General features: G+C 39.9%; 1 protein-coding gene across 2 annotated transcripts; it reads right to left on the bottom strand.

The window, feature by feature from the left end:
* Positions 1-1,081: 1,081 nt before the first annotated feature.
* Positions 1,082-14,339, bottom strand: LOC134401397 (serpin B10-like). 2 transcript variants are annotated; one of them, XM_063130295.1, is made up of 9 exons: positions 14,281-14,339; positions 13,589-13,698; positions 10,411-10,584; positions 9,596-9,640; positions 8,778-8,915; positions 7,008-7,125; positions 5,100-5,242; positions 4,142-4,309; positions 1,082-2,357 (listed from the first exon to the last, which is right to left on the bottom strand). In XM_063130295.1, exons 3-9 carry the CDS (start codon positions 10,573-10,575, stop codon positions 1,953-1,955), a joined length of 1,182 nt encoding a protein of 393 aa, XP_062986365.1. In that variant the 5' UTR covers positions 10,576-10,584; positions 13,589-13,698; positions 14,281-14,339; the 3' UTR covers positions 1,082-1,952. The 2 variants fall into 2 exon arrangements, with proteins under 2 accessions (XP_062986365.1, XP_062986366.1); XM_063130296.1 differs by lacking the exon at positions 13,589-13,698 and having other exon boundaries at positions 14,281-14,310.
* Between the last annotated feature and the right edge of the window lie 1,910 nt (positions 14,340-16,249).

Raw genomic sequence — 16,249 nt, 5'->3', positions numbered from 1 at the left:
TGCTGAAATGCAATTCCTGCTTTGTGGGCACATGTTAATGAATACAAAACAGCATCCACTGTGTTTACAAGAGCTCTCCATTGAGTATCTTCTTTGTAGCAAAGGTCTTGCTCATTTCTTCCTCCTGTTTTGCTTATTCCTTGCACCTATTTTAACTTTTAAATGGTGTGTGTGTGTGTGTGTGTTGAGGATTTTCATTTTCACTGAGTAAGTGCAGAATTGGGTGTCCATGCCCAGGAGAAGAAAAGGAAGCCCTTGCCCTTGCTCTGGGGTAAAGGCAGGGGCTTTTCCTTTGCCTGAGAAAGTCGAATTTTGCTTTTTCAGCAAATTTAGATATCCTTTTGAGTGTTAGAAATAGCATTGGCCCACCCTTGAGCAGGAATATGAACATTAAGAATATACTTACACCATTGGCCTGTTAATGCTTGCTCAGAAGTAAGAAGGATTTCTCTTGAGTAATCATGTAAGGCTGCATTACAAGTCAGTTAAGTCCCAATGAAGTCATTACAGAGGAGTAGAGAATGCTGAAGTCAATATTAAAAAAAAGTAATACAGTAGATAGTGCACCACCTTTGTACATAATTCAGTTATTCTCCATAGCTATTTTTCAAAGACATGACAATGGTAGACATGGGTTCTTTTTCACATGTCTTCTCTGTTCACACACAAAGAAAGAATGAAAAAGAATCTTATCTAAACAAAAGGAGAATGCAAGGAAGGGATACTGAACTCTCTCCGCTTCCACACCTTACCTCCTTGGAGTCAGTAAAGGAGAAAAAGTACACAGAGTGATGGTTTGTAGAAGTGTGTTAGGATGCCTGGACTAGGCACAGCCTTCATTTACTATGTAACACCCCACCCCTGTAAAAGTCTTGGTGGTGGTGGATATTACTCTCACCTGCTATGTGTGCAATTTGATGAAAACCAATTCTTTTAAAGCTGAGATCCTGTGCACACTTACCCAAAAGTACATGCTCAAGAATTTATTGTTTATAGCCAATGGCCATCACAATACAAACACAAAGCACACAAGTATAAAACAGGAAAAAAAAAACATTTGATACAATAAAACTAAGCATGCTGAATATAGATTGGATTAGAAATAATTTAATATTATTGCCTGTTTGGCAGGAACATGGTGAATATAATAGGAAAATTACAAGAACTAATTTAATTACATATAGGCTGAGTTCGGACGACATGCTAATCTACGGGGTGGGTGGGTAATAGGAACAAAATGGAAGTCAACCATTGATTAGCGTGTGAACTGAACTCAGCCATAGTCTTCTTGAATCTACCCAACCCAAGGTTATGCATGCTTACTCGGAATGCAACCTATTCCCAGGCAAGTGTGTATAGGATTGCAGACTCAATCAGACACTTTAGTCCCTGCATATTTTTAAAATTCGATGGGGAGAGAGGTGCCAGACAAGAATGGGGGTGAGGAACTAGGATAGAAAGTTACTCTATATTGGAAGTCGATAAAATATTTAATAATAACATAGGTAGGAATGTTGCCAATGAGGTTGCACCTGGTGTAATGATTCAGAAAAAGTATGAAAGCTTAAAATGCATCTCTTTGTAATGGCAGAAGTATAATTCCTTTTTTAAAAAAACTTCACTGCTTTAAAATGCACATTTTTTTCAGACCAGGTTTACTGATGTTCTAGAGAAGTATTGAAGATGTTGAGCTACACATTTTCTTATCATCTACAAAAGAAGAAGACTGGACTGCAGTGCAGAAATATTTTTCAATGGCAGGACAGAAAAACTTTCACATATTGTTGTGCTTAAAACCCAGTATGCCTAGGTTTGGTGCTCATGAAATTTTCAGACTGCTTTTAAGCATTTTCCTCAGATGTAAATCCCACTGAGCTCAATAGGACTCCTATCATAGTAAGTGCACTTAGGATGGTGGCCCTTAATAAAACTGCCTGAAGCTATGAAACATTCTAGGGTGAACAGAATCTGCCAAAAAAAAGGAAGTTTCGGTTTTTGTTATGCCTGATAAAGAAAAGAAAAGGGTGGTCTGCTTTAATTTTTGCTGGCCGCAGAGAGGATCTCATTAGAATAACTGCTCCGGTGGCAGCTGCTGCCTCAGTACCCTCTTCGTTGACCTCCACAAAAGACTTGTGAAACAGCTGTGACAAAAACAAGTTGTTTTGCCTTGACATCCCTGAGAAATCAGCTTGGCTTTGATTGAAGGCATCTTTCATTCCCATGCTCTCTAGGATGGACCTGAGGTCATAATTCTCTTCCAGTTTGATCCTAGGCAAGTAAACCTCCACTTCGGTTTTCTCCATCATTTCTGGACTGGTCCATATGGATAATCTCTCATAAGTTAGTTCTTTTTCCAGCTATAATTAGATAAGAAAGCAAGTTAGATAGAAATAAACTTTAATAGTGGGGAAGAGTGACTAAAGTAAAAATGGCAGGGGTACCACAATCTATGGTTACTCTCATTACAGAATGTAAAACAGAGATGTAAGGGCTTGGGGATTCTAACATCTTGTTTACTTTTCTAGGGAATAAGATGCAGGGAGGGGTCATAACCTTGCTTAAAAGACATCTTTTACCAGGTGTGAAACACTTGTGGGTCTCCAGATGTTTTCACTTTCAACTACTATTGCCTCTAGCCACCACAGTCTGTGATGAAGGATGATGGGAGTTGTATGCCAAAATCTCTAGTTTGCCCTCCTGTCCCATACATTGAACTCAATGGGGCTTATTATTATTATTATTATTATTATTATTTATTTATTTATATAGCACCATCAATGTACATGGGCTAACTTCTGAGTAGACAAGTCTAGAAGTATAGTGCAAGTTTTAGTAAGGTTGTAATCCTATACACATATACCTGGGTGGGGGAAAACCTGACTAAACACAGTGGGACTTATTACCTTTTTCTTCATTAAATACATGTTTTACTTTGTTTCCCAATACAATCATTCAATACAGTTATACTTCAACCTAGCACATATATATATAGTATATGTAGAGTTTATTTATTTATTTATTTATTACATTTCTATACCGCCCAATAGCCGGAGCTCTCTGGGCGGTTCACAAAAATTAAAAACATTCAAAGTATAAAACAGTATAAAACCATAATATAAAATACAATATAAAAGCTCAACCAGATAAAAACAGCAGCAATGCAAAATTACAAATTTAAAACACCAAGTTAAAATTTATTTATAGACAGTTAAAATACTGGGAGAATAAAAAGGTCTTCAACTGGCGTCTAAAAGCATATAATGTAGGTGCCAAGCGAACCTCCTTAAGGAGCTCATTCCACAGCAGGGGTGCCACAGCAGAGAAGGCCCTCCTCCTGGTAGCCACCTAGATTCCCTAGTTGCTAGATTCCCTAGGCAGAACTGTTCAAATAGTTGATAAATGGTACCCAACCTTTTGAGAAAGTCTGGATGGAGTTCATTCTTCCCTCTCATAGCAACTTATTATTACTTTATTCATCACTATAGCAGTCTAAGTCTTCTTTTTCCGCTGTACCAGTAACAGTATGTATATTCATCACCAAGGTTTTTGCTAAGACAATCCTTGCAGCTATTAACTTATAACTCACCATCACCACTAAGTCTCTCAGGATCTGATATTTAATATCATCCAGGAGTATACTTTAGGTTGAGGTTAATTGCAATTCATACCCTGTAATTTCTCTGATGCTGTTCTTCTTCCAATATTCTTTAACAGGATTACAATGTCACCATATATGGGTAAAAGCCCCTCTACTGTTACACCTCCATCACCTATTTGTTGCTGCTAGAAACATCCTAGACATCTTGGCTGGTGTATAATATCTATATATAAATTGATAGAAGGTTTCTCTAGAAGTCACTTCTAATACATTCCTACAAATATTGAATAGACATCATTCCATCGCTCCTCTGAGATTGTTATGTTTAAATTCTGTTTCTCATCTTTGTTCCCTTACTTCTGAGTACATTCATAGGATTGCATTGTCAGAGTGTTATGCTAGCCTGTAGTTTTTTTGGCTCCCTAAATCTTTTCCAAGTCAAATGGGAAAACTAAGACAAAATTTTAATAATCTACTTCTGTTTATATAAATAGAATGAAATGTCTGCTAAGTCCCCTGGAAATATGAAAAGAAATATTTTACCATTTCCAAACCTGTAGATTCATCCATAATGTCACCTGGAAGCAAGATGAACATGCTGAGTTCATTGTTAACATATGGGAGCTCAAGAATGAAGACGTTCAGCGTGTCGACATAGAAAATTGGAAATGTATCCTTTAGAAACATCATTTGTACTGGCTTCGATTGGATCTGGAATCATTTTTTTAAAAGACACATTATTTTCCCACTGAAATGAACTACTTTTCAGGCTTGGCAAGGGCCATATAGAAGCTTTACATGTTGAAATTAAATACATGGCTTTTCTCTCTCAGATACACCCAAGTGTGAAAGAATAGGGAACCAAAGTTTGAGCATCACTCTTGTGAGTTTTGAGGATTGTGATGAGAACGGGAGCAACGTAGGAACTATATCTCCTCACCAGGGGGCAGCACTGAAAGGCCAGAGAAATGCAGCTGTGTGTTAATTCAGAGGAGGCCAGTAAAAGTATAGTAAAATAGGTTACACCAGGTCTGCAACTTGAGCAGGTGGTTCCTTGGATAACCCACTATTTATATTATTAGCTGAAGTTCATTTCTCCTATGGTTTAATCATATTTACTTCCTTATAGTTTGCTTTCCTTCTGGATACTTTAATTTACAATATTATTGCAACACGTTTACTTCTTCAACAAAGGTCCATCACAAATAGCTATAATTAAGGCAAACTCTGCCAGACTTGTCCTGCTAGATTAAAGCAGAGTTCAATGTAGTAGTTCCTTGGGAAGTTAAAAAAGATTAGCTTTCCAATAGGTCAGCTTGCAGCTAAGAAAAACAAAACCAACAACATCTTAAAACTCATGTTTAATAAAACTGATTTTTTTCTTTTAACGTGTTTTGGAAGATTATGTGTGGAGTTATTAATCATTTCTACAATGAATTAATATCAGTAAAATAGTCCATATTTAAAAATATACACTTTTTAAAAATTACCATGCACATACTTTGCTCAATCTAAAAGGCTTCTCAGAAGTATTTTCTTCCTGAAATCTTTTCTCCCACTTTCCTTTGAAGTAAATGGCATTTATTAGGACCAATGCAGTTCGAGAATCAACAGCATCTTTAGGCAACAGGTTTTTGATTTTTTCTTTGGGAAAGAGAAGGCTATTATTAGTATTGGTATTCCAGGGCAGCAGTACAAATAAGGCATGGCTTGATAACAAACTGGGTTCTACTTAGATCATTGGTTCATCAAGCCTAGGGTTTCCTTCTGACTAGGAGCAGCTTGCTAGGGCTGCTTTTAAACCTAAGATGCCATGGATTGCCTCCTACAAGCTTTGGGTTAGGGCAGTAGTTCCCAATTAGCTAAGTATTGCGGACCCCTTGTTTTTCAAAATGGACCCCCTCCTTTTAAATTATCTCTATTTGTTATCTCTATGGTAGTTACCTGTGCGAAGCAATTTTTTGGAGAAAATAAGGTGTAGCTCCTAATAAGCAATTTTTTTTAGATACACTAAAAAACAGACCATAAAATTTGTGATATTTGTGATATTACCACGCAAAAATGACAATGATTTAGTTAGGAATATAAAGATGAATTTAATTTTACTAACGTCTAGTTTACAATTGAACAAATTATGACATGTCTAGCAGCTACTAAACCTAAATGTGATTGGGAGAAATCATGCCTCTTTTTGTCCAGAACAATCCCTTCCACATCCGGTTTGGTATTTCCTACTTTTAATCTCAAATCTGGATCAACATCGAGCCAATTTCTATGCTTGTTCTTCATATAACAAAATGTTGAAAATGTTTGTTCACAAAGATATGTGGAACAAAAGAGAACTAGATGTTTCAAAGCTTTTTCACCTAACTTCTTATAATCAGGAAAAACCTTCACCCAGAATTGGTCCAGTCTATATTCTTTGAAAAATGATTTCAATGAACCTTCACAAGCCACGTCAACAAGTGCATCTTGCTCTTCTGCAGATAGGGTTGTTAGTTGTACATCACCACATTCAAAAGAATTCCTTATCCACGAGTTTTCAGAATTAGGTGCAGTGAAGTAATCTCTGAAGCTAGTCGCTAAATCACACGGATGCTCAGTGATGTTATATTTTACTTCTGGTAGGAATTTGTCATCAGTGGACTCCAGAAATGAATGTTGAATTGTGCCACAGACCCCCTGGGTGGGTTATGCAGACCCCCTGGGCTCTGCAAACCACCAATTGGGAACCACTGGGTTAGGGCACCGGATGCTGTGAGGGGAAAGTATGGCCACGTTCGGATGACATATTAGACAATGGAGAGTTTTGACAGTACTCCCCACATGACATGTTGCTTCTCCCCTGTTGCATGGCTGAAAGTCCCCATGTCCTTCTGGGTGGCTAGAGCCCATGATTTTTATGGCACAGGTGCAAGCTAAAATAGGTTGGAGGGAGAAGCACCAAAAGTATGTGCAAAAGGAGGGAGACACGGGCTCTGGTGCTGGTGAGGAGATTCTTTATTTTTTATTTTTCTTGTTTAAAAGGTTACGTTTCGGATGGTGACCATCCTTCTTCAGGGGCTGTTTAGAAAAGTTGGCTGATAAGCATCGACACTGCAGCTTGGAGAGGCAACTCCCTTGAAAGAAATCGCCAGCAGAATACTTGCCAGCAGAAATGGCAGAATACTTCACTGTGGACACTTATCAGCCAACTTTTTTAAACAGCCCCTGAAGAAGAATTGTCACCATCTGAAATGTTGGGCTATTTGTGAAGTTTTCTTAAAAAAACTTTTTAACAAGAAAAATAAAAAATAAAGGATCTTCTCACCAGCACCAGAGCCAGCGTCTCCCTCCTTTTGCACTGGTACAATCTACTCATTTTTTTCCTCTAAACATATTTCTGCAATGACTGGATGAATTGGCTTACTGTCTGTTTGTTCTTCAACCCAAGAGTTGATCTGACTTCTTACTTGTTCAGCAGCCCTCAAAAAATCAACTGCTTGAGGCTCTGACTGATAATATTTCTTAGCAAGCTGCAGATATTCCTAAAAGGCATAAGGGCAAAGTTATATTTGTTTACATTCACACCATAAAATAATAATACCAGTCAATCTTGCAATGCAATTCTGTGTTTCCCATGGCTAACAGCTTCTTCTTTGAGCTCCCATCATCACTGCTTGGAGAAAGTACCATTTTTCTATTTGTCAGTTTGTGATTTGCCCCGTGATGCAATTGCATTTTTAAATTTATCAATTCTTCTAAATTATTATAAATTCCACATTATGTTTCAAATACCTTAATAGTTTAATTAGTATCAGAATTTTAAAGAGACTTCCACTGTCTACCTTTCATATTTCATGAATTATCCTATTATGAAATTACGCCTGTCAAAGAAGAACATCTGCTGCAAGTCTTACAAAACACTTGCACCAGCCAAATAATCACATCATGCAATTAAGAATCCCATTTCAGGGAATAGGAGCCAAGTAGGGAAGCTTTAGAGAAGTTGGTTATTTTCTTCTTCTTCAAGCCATCCATGACTTACAGGATGATGCAGACAGATAGGTTAGTACAAATACTACAGGCAGGTCCATACTTACGCAGCTGTCAGCGCCCTAAAACCTCAAAGCAACCACCACAGATGCCTGCTCTGAATTCCCCCTTTGAAAAAGTATCTGGGTCCAGGAGCAGCCGTTCTGGCTCCCCACAGTGCCCCGGAATGATACTATGTTGGGGGCATATGGGAAGTTAGAATGGTGGCTGATGGGCCCAGCTGTCTGTTGTTGTCTCCAGGTAAACCAGTGGAGACTGTCATAGGAAGGGGCATATCAAGGAGCCCTTTGCCAGAGTCCTTCAAACCTGGAGCTGGTGCTGGCTTTAGGTTGGATCCCTTCCCATTTTTTCTTTCTCTGCATGTTCCTTAGAACCTTTGGTTTTAGGCTGCAATTACTCACTTCGCTCTGTGTAAGTCCCATTCAATTAAATAGGACTGACTTCTGAGACGACATGTATAGAATTGCACTGTCAGAGTTAAACCTAGTGGTTATTCTAGTTTTCTTTCCTGTGTTCCCTTTTCATTGCAGATTCTTAGCACTGGAATATCCTTCCATCCGACATCTAAATTTATTCTTCTGTGATTACATTCAAGGCATATCTTGAAATGTAACATATCGCTTTCCCTTACTTTTTCCAATTGATCCTCCTTTTTTCTTTCCTCTCAAATGTGTCTTGTCTTTTTTTGGTTTTTTTGCACACCTCTATTTTGTTTCAGCTTTGATTTTAAATTTATCAATCTAAAAATAATACAAGTAATGCTAACTTTTGTGAACTTGTTGCAGGGTGATTTTTTGTAAATGTGCCAAAAATTGCAAAACACAAACAATTTTCAGAGGTTTGTAGATGAGGGGTGACTGACTTGTGGCCATCCAGATGTTGTTGGACTGCAATTCCCATCAGTCCAAGCCAGTGTGATGAGGCATGATGAAAGTTGCAGTGCAACGACATCTGGAGGGCTGCAAGTTCCCCATATTCATCCACCAGCTTAGTATTATTGCATAAGTCATTGCATACAACAGCTTCAGTTCTACTTAGCTCCTTATTACCCAATTATACTACATTTAGTAATCTTTGAGGTTATTGTATTAAAAACGACTTTCAAACTAAACATTATAGCCTGGTACAGATATTCTCTACTTACGTTAATGAAATTGAAAGTTTTTTCTCCGTAGAGTCTGTTTGCAGTTTTAATCAAGTAGGCATGGCTGGGTTGGTTGAGTTCAGAGATCAGTTTCTGGAACTCACGGTGGATGATTTCACCTTTGCCCAGAAGTGGTTCCTTTACAGGGAAACAGCATTGTGTATCAAAATCTCAGTGGCATTTTAGTGTCGATGTGTGGTTGTGCACGTATGTATAGATAGAAGAAATTTTAAACATTAGTACAGTTGAAAAAAGTTGCAAGGAGGAAATCATGTATTGCCATGACACATTTGAATGCATGGGTTTAATTTGTGGCAGTGATTCTACAGACCAATCCAGCTACTATACAAGGCAGGCAGCAAGGATATATGCACAGTAATTTAAGTGAAATTTTTCCGCAGATTTCAGCGTGCGGAATCAGATTTGTAACTGTTACTAATCTGGTCAGAAACTTACATTATCTGTCCTGAGGAAGATATAAGCATGATATTCTTTTTATTTTAGGGTAATATTACCTAGAAACATAGGCTTACTCCAAATAAGTGGCTTAGGATGGCCTTCTTTTTCTAAGAATGTACTTCTAAGTGTACATACATGCAAGAGGACCCTAGACATGTTTACTAAGAAGTAACTCCCACTGAGTTCAAGCTCTGCATTTCTTGTAATTTTCTGTAGTATTACAGTCTTGCTAGTAAATCACATTGAAGCCAACAGGATGTACTTACTTCCAAATAACCATGTTTTGGTTTGGTTTTTCTGTATGCCAATAATACTATATTACCCCATCCCATTTTTGCCCTAATATAAGATTATACTACCTGTGAAGAACTTTCAGTTTCTTCTGCTGTGTTGTGATGAAGCACCTGTAAGTATAGTAATAAAGTTAATAACTATAGATGTAATTATTGGTGTCCCAGTAATTAAAATGGGAATTTTAAAAAAATTACTCAGCATCCAAGACAATGATCAGCTAAAAATGCTAACCTAGCAGGTATTTAAGCTATTTTGCCTTCAGTCCTGAAACCTCTCATTAAAGGTATAGTTTAATTAGTTTTTATAGCTATGCTTCCTTGGGCTAGTTCGTACATTCATGTTTATTATAATGTTAGATCCAGATTTACGTGCATCCAACTGGACTGGCTGAAGTTGACCTCTTCACCCCATCGCAGCTGCTTTAGCCCCTGAAAATGTTGGAGGACCCTGCTGAATGGCATGAGCTGTAGTGTGCATGTGAGGGTGTGTGTGTTAGGGAATCCCTGAAAATTGGGTGGAGGCACCTTCTGTAATCAAAGCCCTTCTGCTCATGGAAGGAAGACCCTGGATCCAACCCAATATACTACAAATAAATAAAGAAGTGGCAAGTTGATCATTGGACTTTTCCATTACCCATGTTTTCCCATTCATTTGCAACAACATGCTAAGAACATAAGAAGAGCCGTGCTGGATCAGACCAAGATCCATCTAGTTCAGCATGCTGTTCACACAATGGCGAACTAGCTTCTTGTTGGAAGCTCACACGTTCTTTTAAGGATGTCCTATGCGAGAGTAGTTAGCACATTCTTGTATTACACCTATGAACTAGGGGCAAGATTGAAATGTGCAACTATCATCGTAGCAAAATTGAAGAACCTACCTCAGCTATCTGGATAGCAGTGTTATTTCTTGCTCCCATAAAGACCATGCCCAAACAACATGAAATACTAAAGGGGGAAAAGAAAAGATTTCCTCCTTGAGATGACTGATCCAACTTTTTGAATAGATCCAGGGTAAATTTGCCATTGGATGCTGAGAAGTCCATTGCTCGAACCTATAACAAATATGACAGACAGGATTATAATATCTTTGAAAGAACAGTGGCCAGTGCCATTTTCTGTTCTTCCACAGCTGTCAGAGTATTGCCCCCCCCCCAATGTGGGTGGGATAAATGCAGTCGCCTCATTAACAACCCATTGCATAGGAAGTACATTTCTCATTGAAGCTGCCCAGCACACTTATGAAGGAGTGAACCCATTAAACTCAATGGGGTAGACTGCCAAGTGAATAGTTCCTTGATTGTTCTACATTTATTTATTTATTTATTTATTTAATTAATTATTTATTTATTTATTTAGAGTATTTTTATCCCGCACCTCAGCCAAAAGGCTCTTGGAGCGGCTTACAATGTATCAATAAAGAAGACAGTCCCTACCCTCAGGCTTACATTCTAAAAAAAGACATGACACACAAGGAAAAGTGGATGGGGAGGGAAGAGGGAGAAAATAAAAAGAAATTAAGGAGACTGTTTAGGCTGGTGGGAAGGCCCTGCTCTGTCCTCTCATCTCCCAATGGAGGGGCAAACCAACAGCTCCTTCTTCCCCACAAGGTGAAGATGTTAACCCTGTAGGGGAGGGGTCCAACTGAAGCAGGCTGTGATGGTGCCTGCCTGCTCCAGTCTCCCTCGCATCTTCTTCCCCACAGGGTGAAGATGGCAGTTAGCCCTGTGGGGTGTGTGTGTTCCAACTGAATCAGGCTCTGATGGTGCCTGCCTGCTCCAGTCTCCCTCGCATCTTCTTCCCCACAGGGTGATGGGGACTTAACATGTACATAAATAGCAACACAATCCTAACCATGCTCACTGGGAAATAAAGGCTTCATCCCACGTACCTGTTTCCCTCAAATTATCCCCTACAGTGTAAAGCTGCTGCTGTTGTTAGCTAAATCACACCCCAGGCGGCACCACTCCTAAGATTCTTTGCATACCAGGAAAGGATTTAAGGGGGGGAAATGTAAAAAATCATAAGAAATCAACGGATGACCCAATCTGATTCAAATTTGGTATGCTTAAAGCTCTCCTTAATATCTATTACTGTGCCAATTTTGATGTCTTTATCTTTAAAACTTATGCAGATGTGAGCATTTGTTTAATTTGAAGCTTAAAGGTATCAAATCCTGCTCCTGCGCCCCCAGTGGCCGCTCGGAAAACAACAAATGATTAGCTCCTAAACAGGTAGCAAAATAGGCTGGGTCTTTTGGCTTTATAGCACAATTAAAGCAGGATGCATGGGAGCGCTTCACAGTCAAAGCAGATTACAAGCTGGAAAACTTTGGAGTCCTTTGCACGCAATTCGCAGTGATTGCACAGTACAACCCTGGTGTGATGAAGCTAAGTCTCACTGAGTTCAACAGAAATATGTATTATATTGCAGCCTTCCTGTGCATGTTAACAGCCCCCACCCCCATCTGCGCCCCGAGGCCCTGGGCTGCCGAATTGAAGCTGCTTCTCAGCATCTGCATGGAAAGGAGTGCCAAATTGGAGTTGCCGCTGCCGCTGCTGGCAAAACCGAACAAAGGGGAGGAACAGGTTCACATCTAAAGATTAAAAATTAAAAAACGGGGGGGGGGAGAGGAATGGGGCAGCCAGAGTGAGCTCTGAGGGAGGAGAGCCAGCTGCTCCCTTCCTCCCCCTCCCCGGTGCTTGTCCTGGCAGTGGCGGCAGCCTCCCTGCTGCCCCGTTCCTCTCCCCCACCCCAGTTTTTTTTTAAAAAAGACCATTTATTTGCAGTGTGGAGCCCGGAGCTCCCTGTCCCCCCTTTCCAACACCCCCTTTAGTTCCCTCCGCTTAAAAAGGCTCTGCAAAGGCACAGAGCCTGGCTTCAAGCTAAACAAGTCGGAGTAAGTACCCAACTTTTTTAGCGTGGCGCTTCGGGGCTTTGCCCTTGGATCCCTTCGGAGTGACAGCTGCATCATGTAGACCACCTGCCGCCACTCCGAAGCTACCTCGGGGTAAAGTGCCCATGTAGGGAAGGAAATTCAGCTAGCTTCAACTGGACATGCTCCATGATAATCTTGTTTAGAACTGCAGCCCCTATGAATTTGTATGCGTTGTGCTGGCAATTTGCTAAAATAACGTTCAGAGGAGAGCAATATGTCTTGCCATTTGATATTCAGAATCCCAGTGCTTGCTCATTAAGATACCACTGAGGAGGTTCTGAAGGAATTTCTGAAGGAATATTTGTTTTGCTTTGTATTAGAATTCTTGGCATTGATAAAAAATACACTTAGTGATACTGTGTTATATCTCAGCAGTCACCAGCAATTTCTGCTGCTGGTATGGAGACTGTGAACAATCCATATGATAAGTACAGCACCATGTACATTGATGGTGCTATATAAATAAATAAATAAATAATAATAATAAAGTTAGTGGCACTATCCATTATGGTTGCAGCATGGATAAGCTATCATGTTAGACATTGCCAGAAGGATCCAATGAACCTTGTGGTTAGTTCCATGAGCTTAAGGGGTCTTTGGGTTTGCATTTCTTGAATGGGAGCAATCCCACAAGTCACTTGATAAACTGAATGTGAGAATAAGGAAAGTTTCAAAAGCAGTTTATAGTATGGGATGGGGCTCCTGGCTTGGGGTTGTGCAGCCTGTCCATTTCCCCCCACAACCCAGCTGGGCTGCAGGGTGCAGCAGAGGAGAAACCCTGCTATTAGCAGTACTGGGAGAGAGGGGAAAAGTCTTTCTTCGGGGATAAGCCGGGAAACCTGTTCTTATGTGACCGAACATGAAAGCAATGTAAAAACATCTATACTTTAAATACCTGAGCTTTCCTGCTAACTCCCCTGAAGACAGTCCATCCCCCCCTTTTTAAGTACTGTTAATAGCAGGGATTCTCCACTCTTGCATCAGCTGGGCTGTAGAGAAAACTGGATAGGGCCACCCAAAGCCATGGGCTACGGATTCTGCATCTCTCAGTAGGGTGACCAGGTGTAATATGTCTGTACTTCTAGGGTTTATCTGCATTACAAACTTGTACTGGCACTAACTGTTGTGGTTTACTGAAAAGAATTCTACAAACTGTTGTTTGCGGAGGGTGCTGAAAATTATCTGAAGCAATCCCTAGTCTCTCTCACAGGACTCCAGTTGTCAGGTTACTCTGTGTAGAGCAAACAAGAATTAAAACAGTTTAGATGATGATGATGATCATCATCATATTGATATCTTCATTATCAACAACAATATTTATAGCTCCTTCTCATTTGAAACAAATCCTGAAGCAGTTAAGAAAAAGAAAGCCCCATGGTTCTGTGGTATAGATCTGTTTGGATCTGTGTCCATTAGTATTTGTGTGGAAGACATATTTCAGAAGATAGTTTTTTTTCTTCACTTCTGCAGTACAAGTCATGATTGTAGAGATTCAAAAGCTTCTCCCCCACCTCATACACACTATTTATGATGTATTTGTTAAATATATAGCCTGCCTTTCTATGTATAATGCCCAAAGCATCCTGGTCATCCTGTACACTTTCCAGCAATATCTTAACAAAGAAATTAAAATCTTGATGCCATCCATTTGTTAATTTTCATTAAATCAAACCCTGCTCTTTCTTTTTAAGAATAATAAGCAATGTTTGACACACATAACCTTGTCTTCTCATGCTTAATAGATAGCTTTCTTGCCTTCTACCAGTAAAACTCCCAGTGTGATAAGTTATACATGCTTGATATTTTACACTACCTGGAGCTGCTGGGATGAAGATGCTTCCTCAGTCAGTTTGCATACGTTTGTGAAGAAATAATTCTGTAGAAATATCAAGCAGCAAATACTTCCCCTTATTTATATCCTTATATATCAACATCCTGCCCATCCTCTATTTCTACAGTCTGCTGCAAAACTGTCAGATATATTATCTAAATTGTTGAGATACATTTTAATATATCTTCCCAAAGAGTTATTGTGCTAGCCCCAAAGAGAAGTCTCCAGTAGGGCTGTGCAGGGACACACACACCCGATTTGCCTCGGAGGCCATTTTGGAGCCCCCGAAGCAATCTGGTTCACCTCAGGGTGCTTCGGGGGTTGCTCACCTTTCCTCGGTGCCGAAGCCGAGGTGAGATTTGGGCCCTCCAAGGCGACTTGGCATTTTCTAGGTGCCAGCTGCACAGCTGGCACCCAGAAAAGCCTCCCTTTCCCCGCTCTCCCCGCTTACCTGCTGCTGCCTCCACATGTAAGAAGAACCAGGCTGTGCACAATTTTACGATATCGCGGGGGCTGTGAGTGATTAGTACCTCTATGGCCACCCGCGATATCTTAAAATCACGCGCGACCTGGTTCTTCTTACATGCGGAGGGATCACCAGTGATGGCAGTAGGTAAGGCCTAGGGCTGTGCCACTCTGAAATGCCCCAACGAGCCCCGAAGCCGATTGGCTTCGGGGCACCTCAGGCTGAGGTAGAACCGCCTCAGAACCGAGGCGAGGCAGGCCGACTCAGCCTGACTCAGATTCAGGGCCTCTGCCTGAGGTGATGCACAGCCCTAGTCTCCAGTATTGTTCAGATGTTGGATCAGCTGTGGAGGTAGTATAGACAGTTCAAAGCTTGTTTACTATTGCTTGGTCCAATAAATGAAAACATCAGAATGATTTTGGATTCTGTCACTAGGTTATAATAAGGATAAACTTTGTATTGAAACAAATCTGCATGTCCTCCTAAATTACCTACCAGCTTCTTGGAAGTTAACATATGGTCAGCACAGATGGATCTTCAGGGCCCTTACCACAGCCAAAAAACTTATACTATCACTTTGGAAGGACAAATGCTCACCTCCCATAATACAGTGGACTGAGACCTAATAACGCTATCAACTTTTGAATGGGTGTTATATAGGCGCAACTTGCAAGTGGATAAATACATGGCTATATGGTCTGCTTTTCTTGAAACCTATGTGTAACTCTCCCCCTTCTTTTTTTGAATGAACAGTACACATGATGAAAAATAACGATATTCCTATATATGTAATGCTTTTTTTTCTTTACACAATGTAGTTTCTGTTCTGTTTTGTTGATATTCACAATAGAAAAAGGTGGGGGGAAACCCATGCTCTTTGAATACTAAAAAGACCTGTCTCTGGTTGGTTGTTATAAAGGTGGACAAAAGAGTCTTGATAAATAGCTCTGATGGCCACTGCTTTTTGCTATTGAAATTCAATAGTGTGGGGGCAAAAAAAACCCCAAATGCTCAGGTTTTCTTCCAAAAAAAGAAAAGAAAGAAAGAAAAAGGCCATGCTCTTTTTTGCTGCCATATTTCTGTCCCAATTCTTTTCAGTGGCAAAATGCTTTTTCCCATTTCACTAATTACATTGTGCAAGAGTTGGTTTTACGTTGACTGGGAATGATGGGAATTGAAGGGCATCCGGTTAAAGAAGGCTGTTCTACAAGGAATTCAGTGCTGCAAAGCTGCCCCTGGACCATTTTACTGCCCAAGGATGGATGTAAGAACCCTGAAATAACATCCTTTTAAAAGGTATGAGTCAAGTTCCTTTTCTTCAAGTGGAAACAGCTTCTATATGAAAAAAACAAAACTTGATGCTTTCTTTGTGCATACACTTCATAGAAGAAACTATAGCTGCATTTAGGGATGCAGATTTTGTTAAATCCATTTCGTCTGTGTTTTGTGAATTGTCAGGCGTCTTCCATTTTATTGTACATGTAT

The sequence above is a fragment of the Elgaria multicarinata genome, chromosome 7 (assembly GCF_023053635.1).
Source record: "Elgaria multicarinata webbii isolate HBS135686 ecotype San Diego chromosome 7, rElgMul1.1.pri, whole genome shotgun sequence".
Classification (NCBI taxonomy): Eukaryota; Metazoa; Chordata; class Lepidosauria; order Squamata; family Anguidae; genus Elgaria; species Elgaria multicarinata.
Note: the sequence above shows the minus strand (reverse complement) of the source record. Positions and strands in the feature narration are given on the sequence as shown.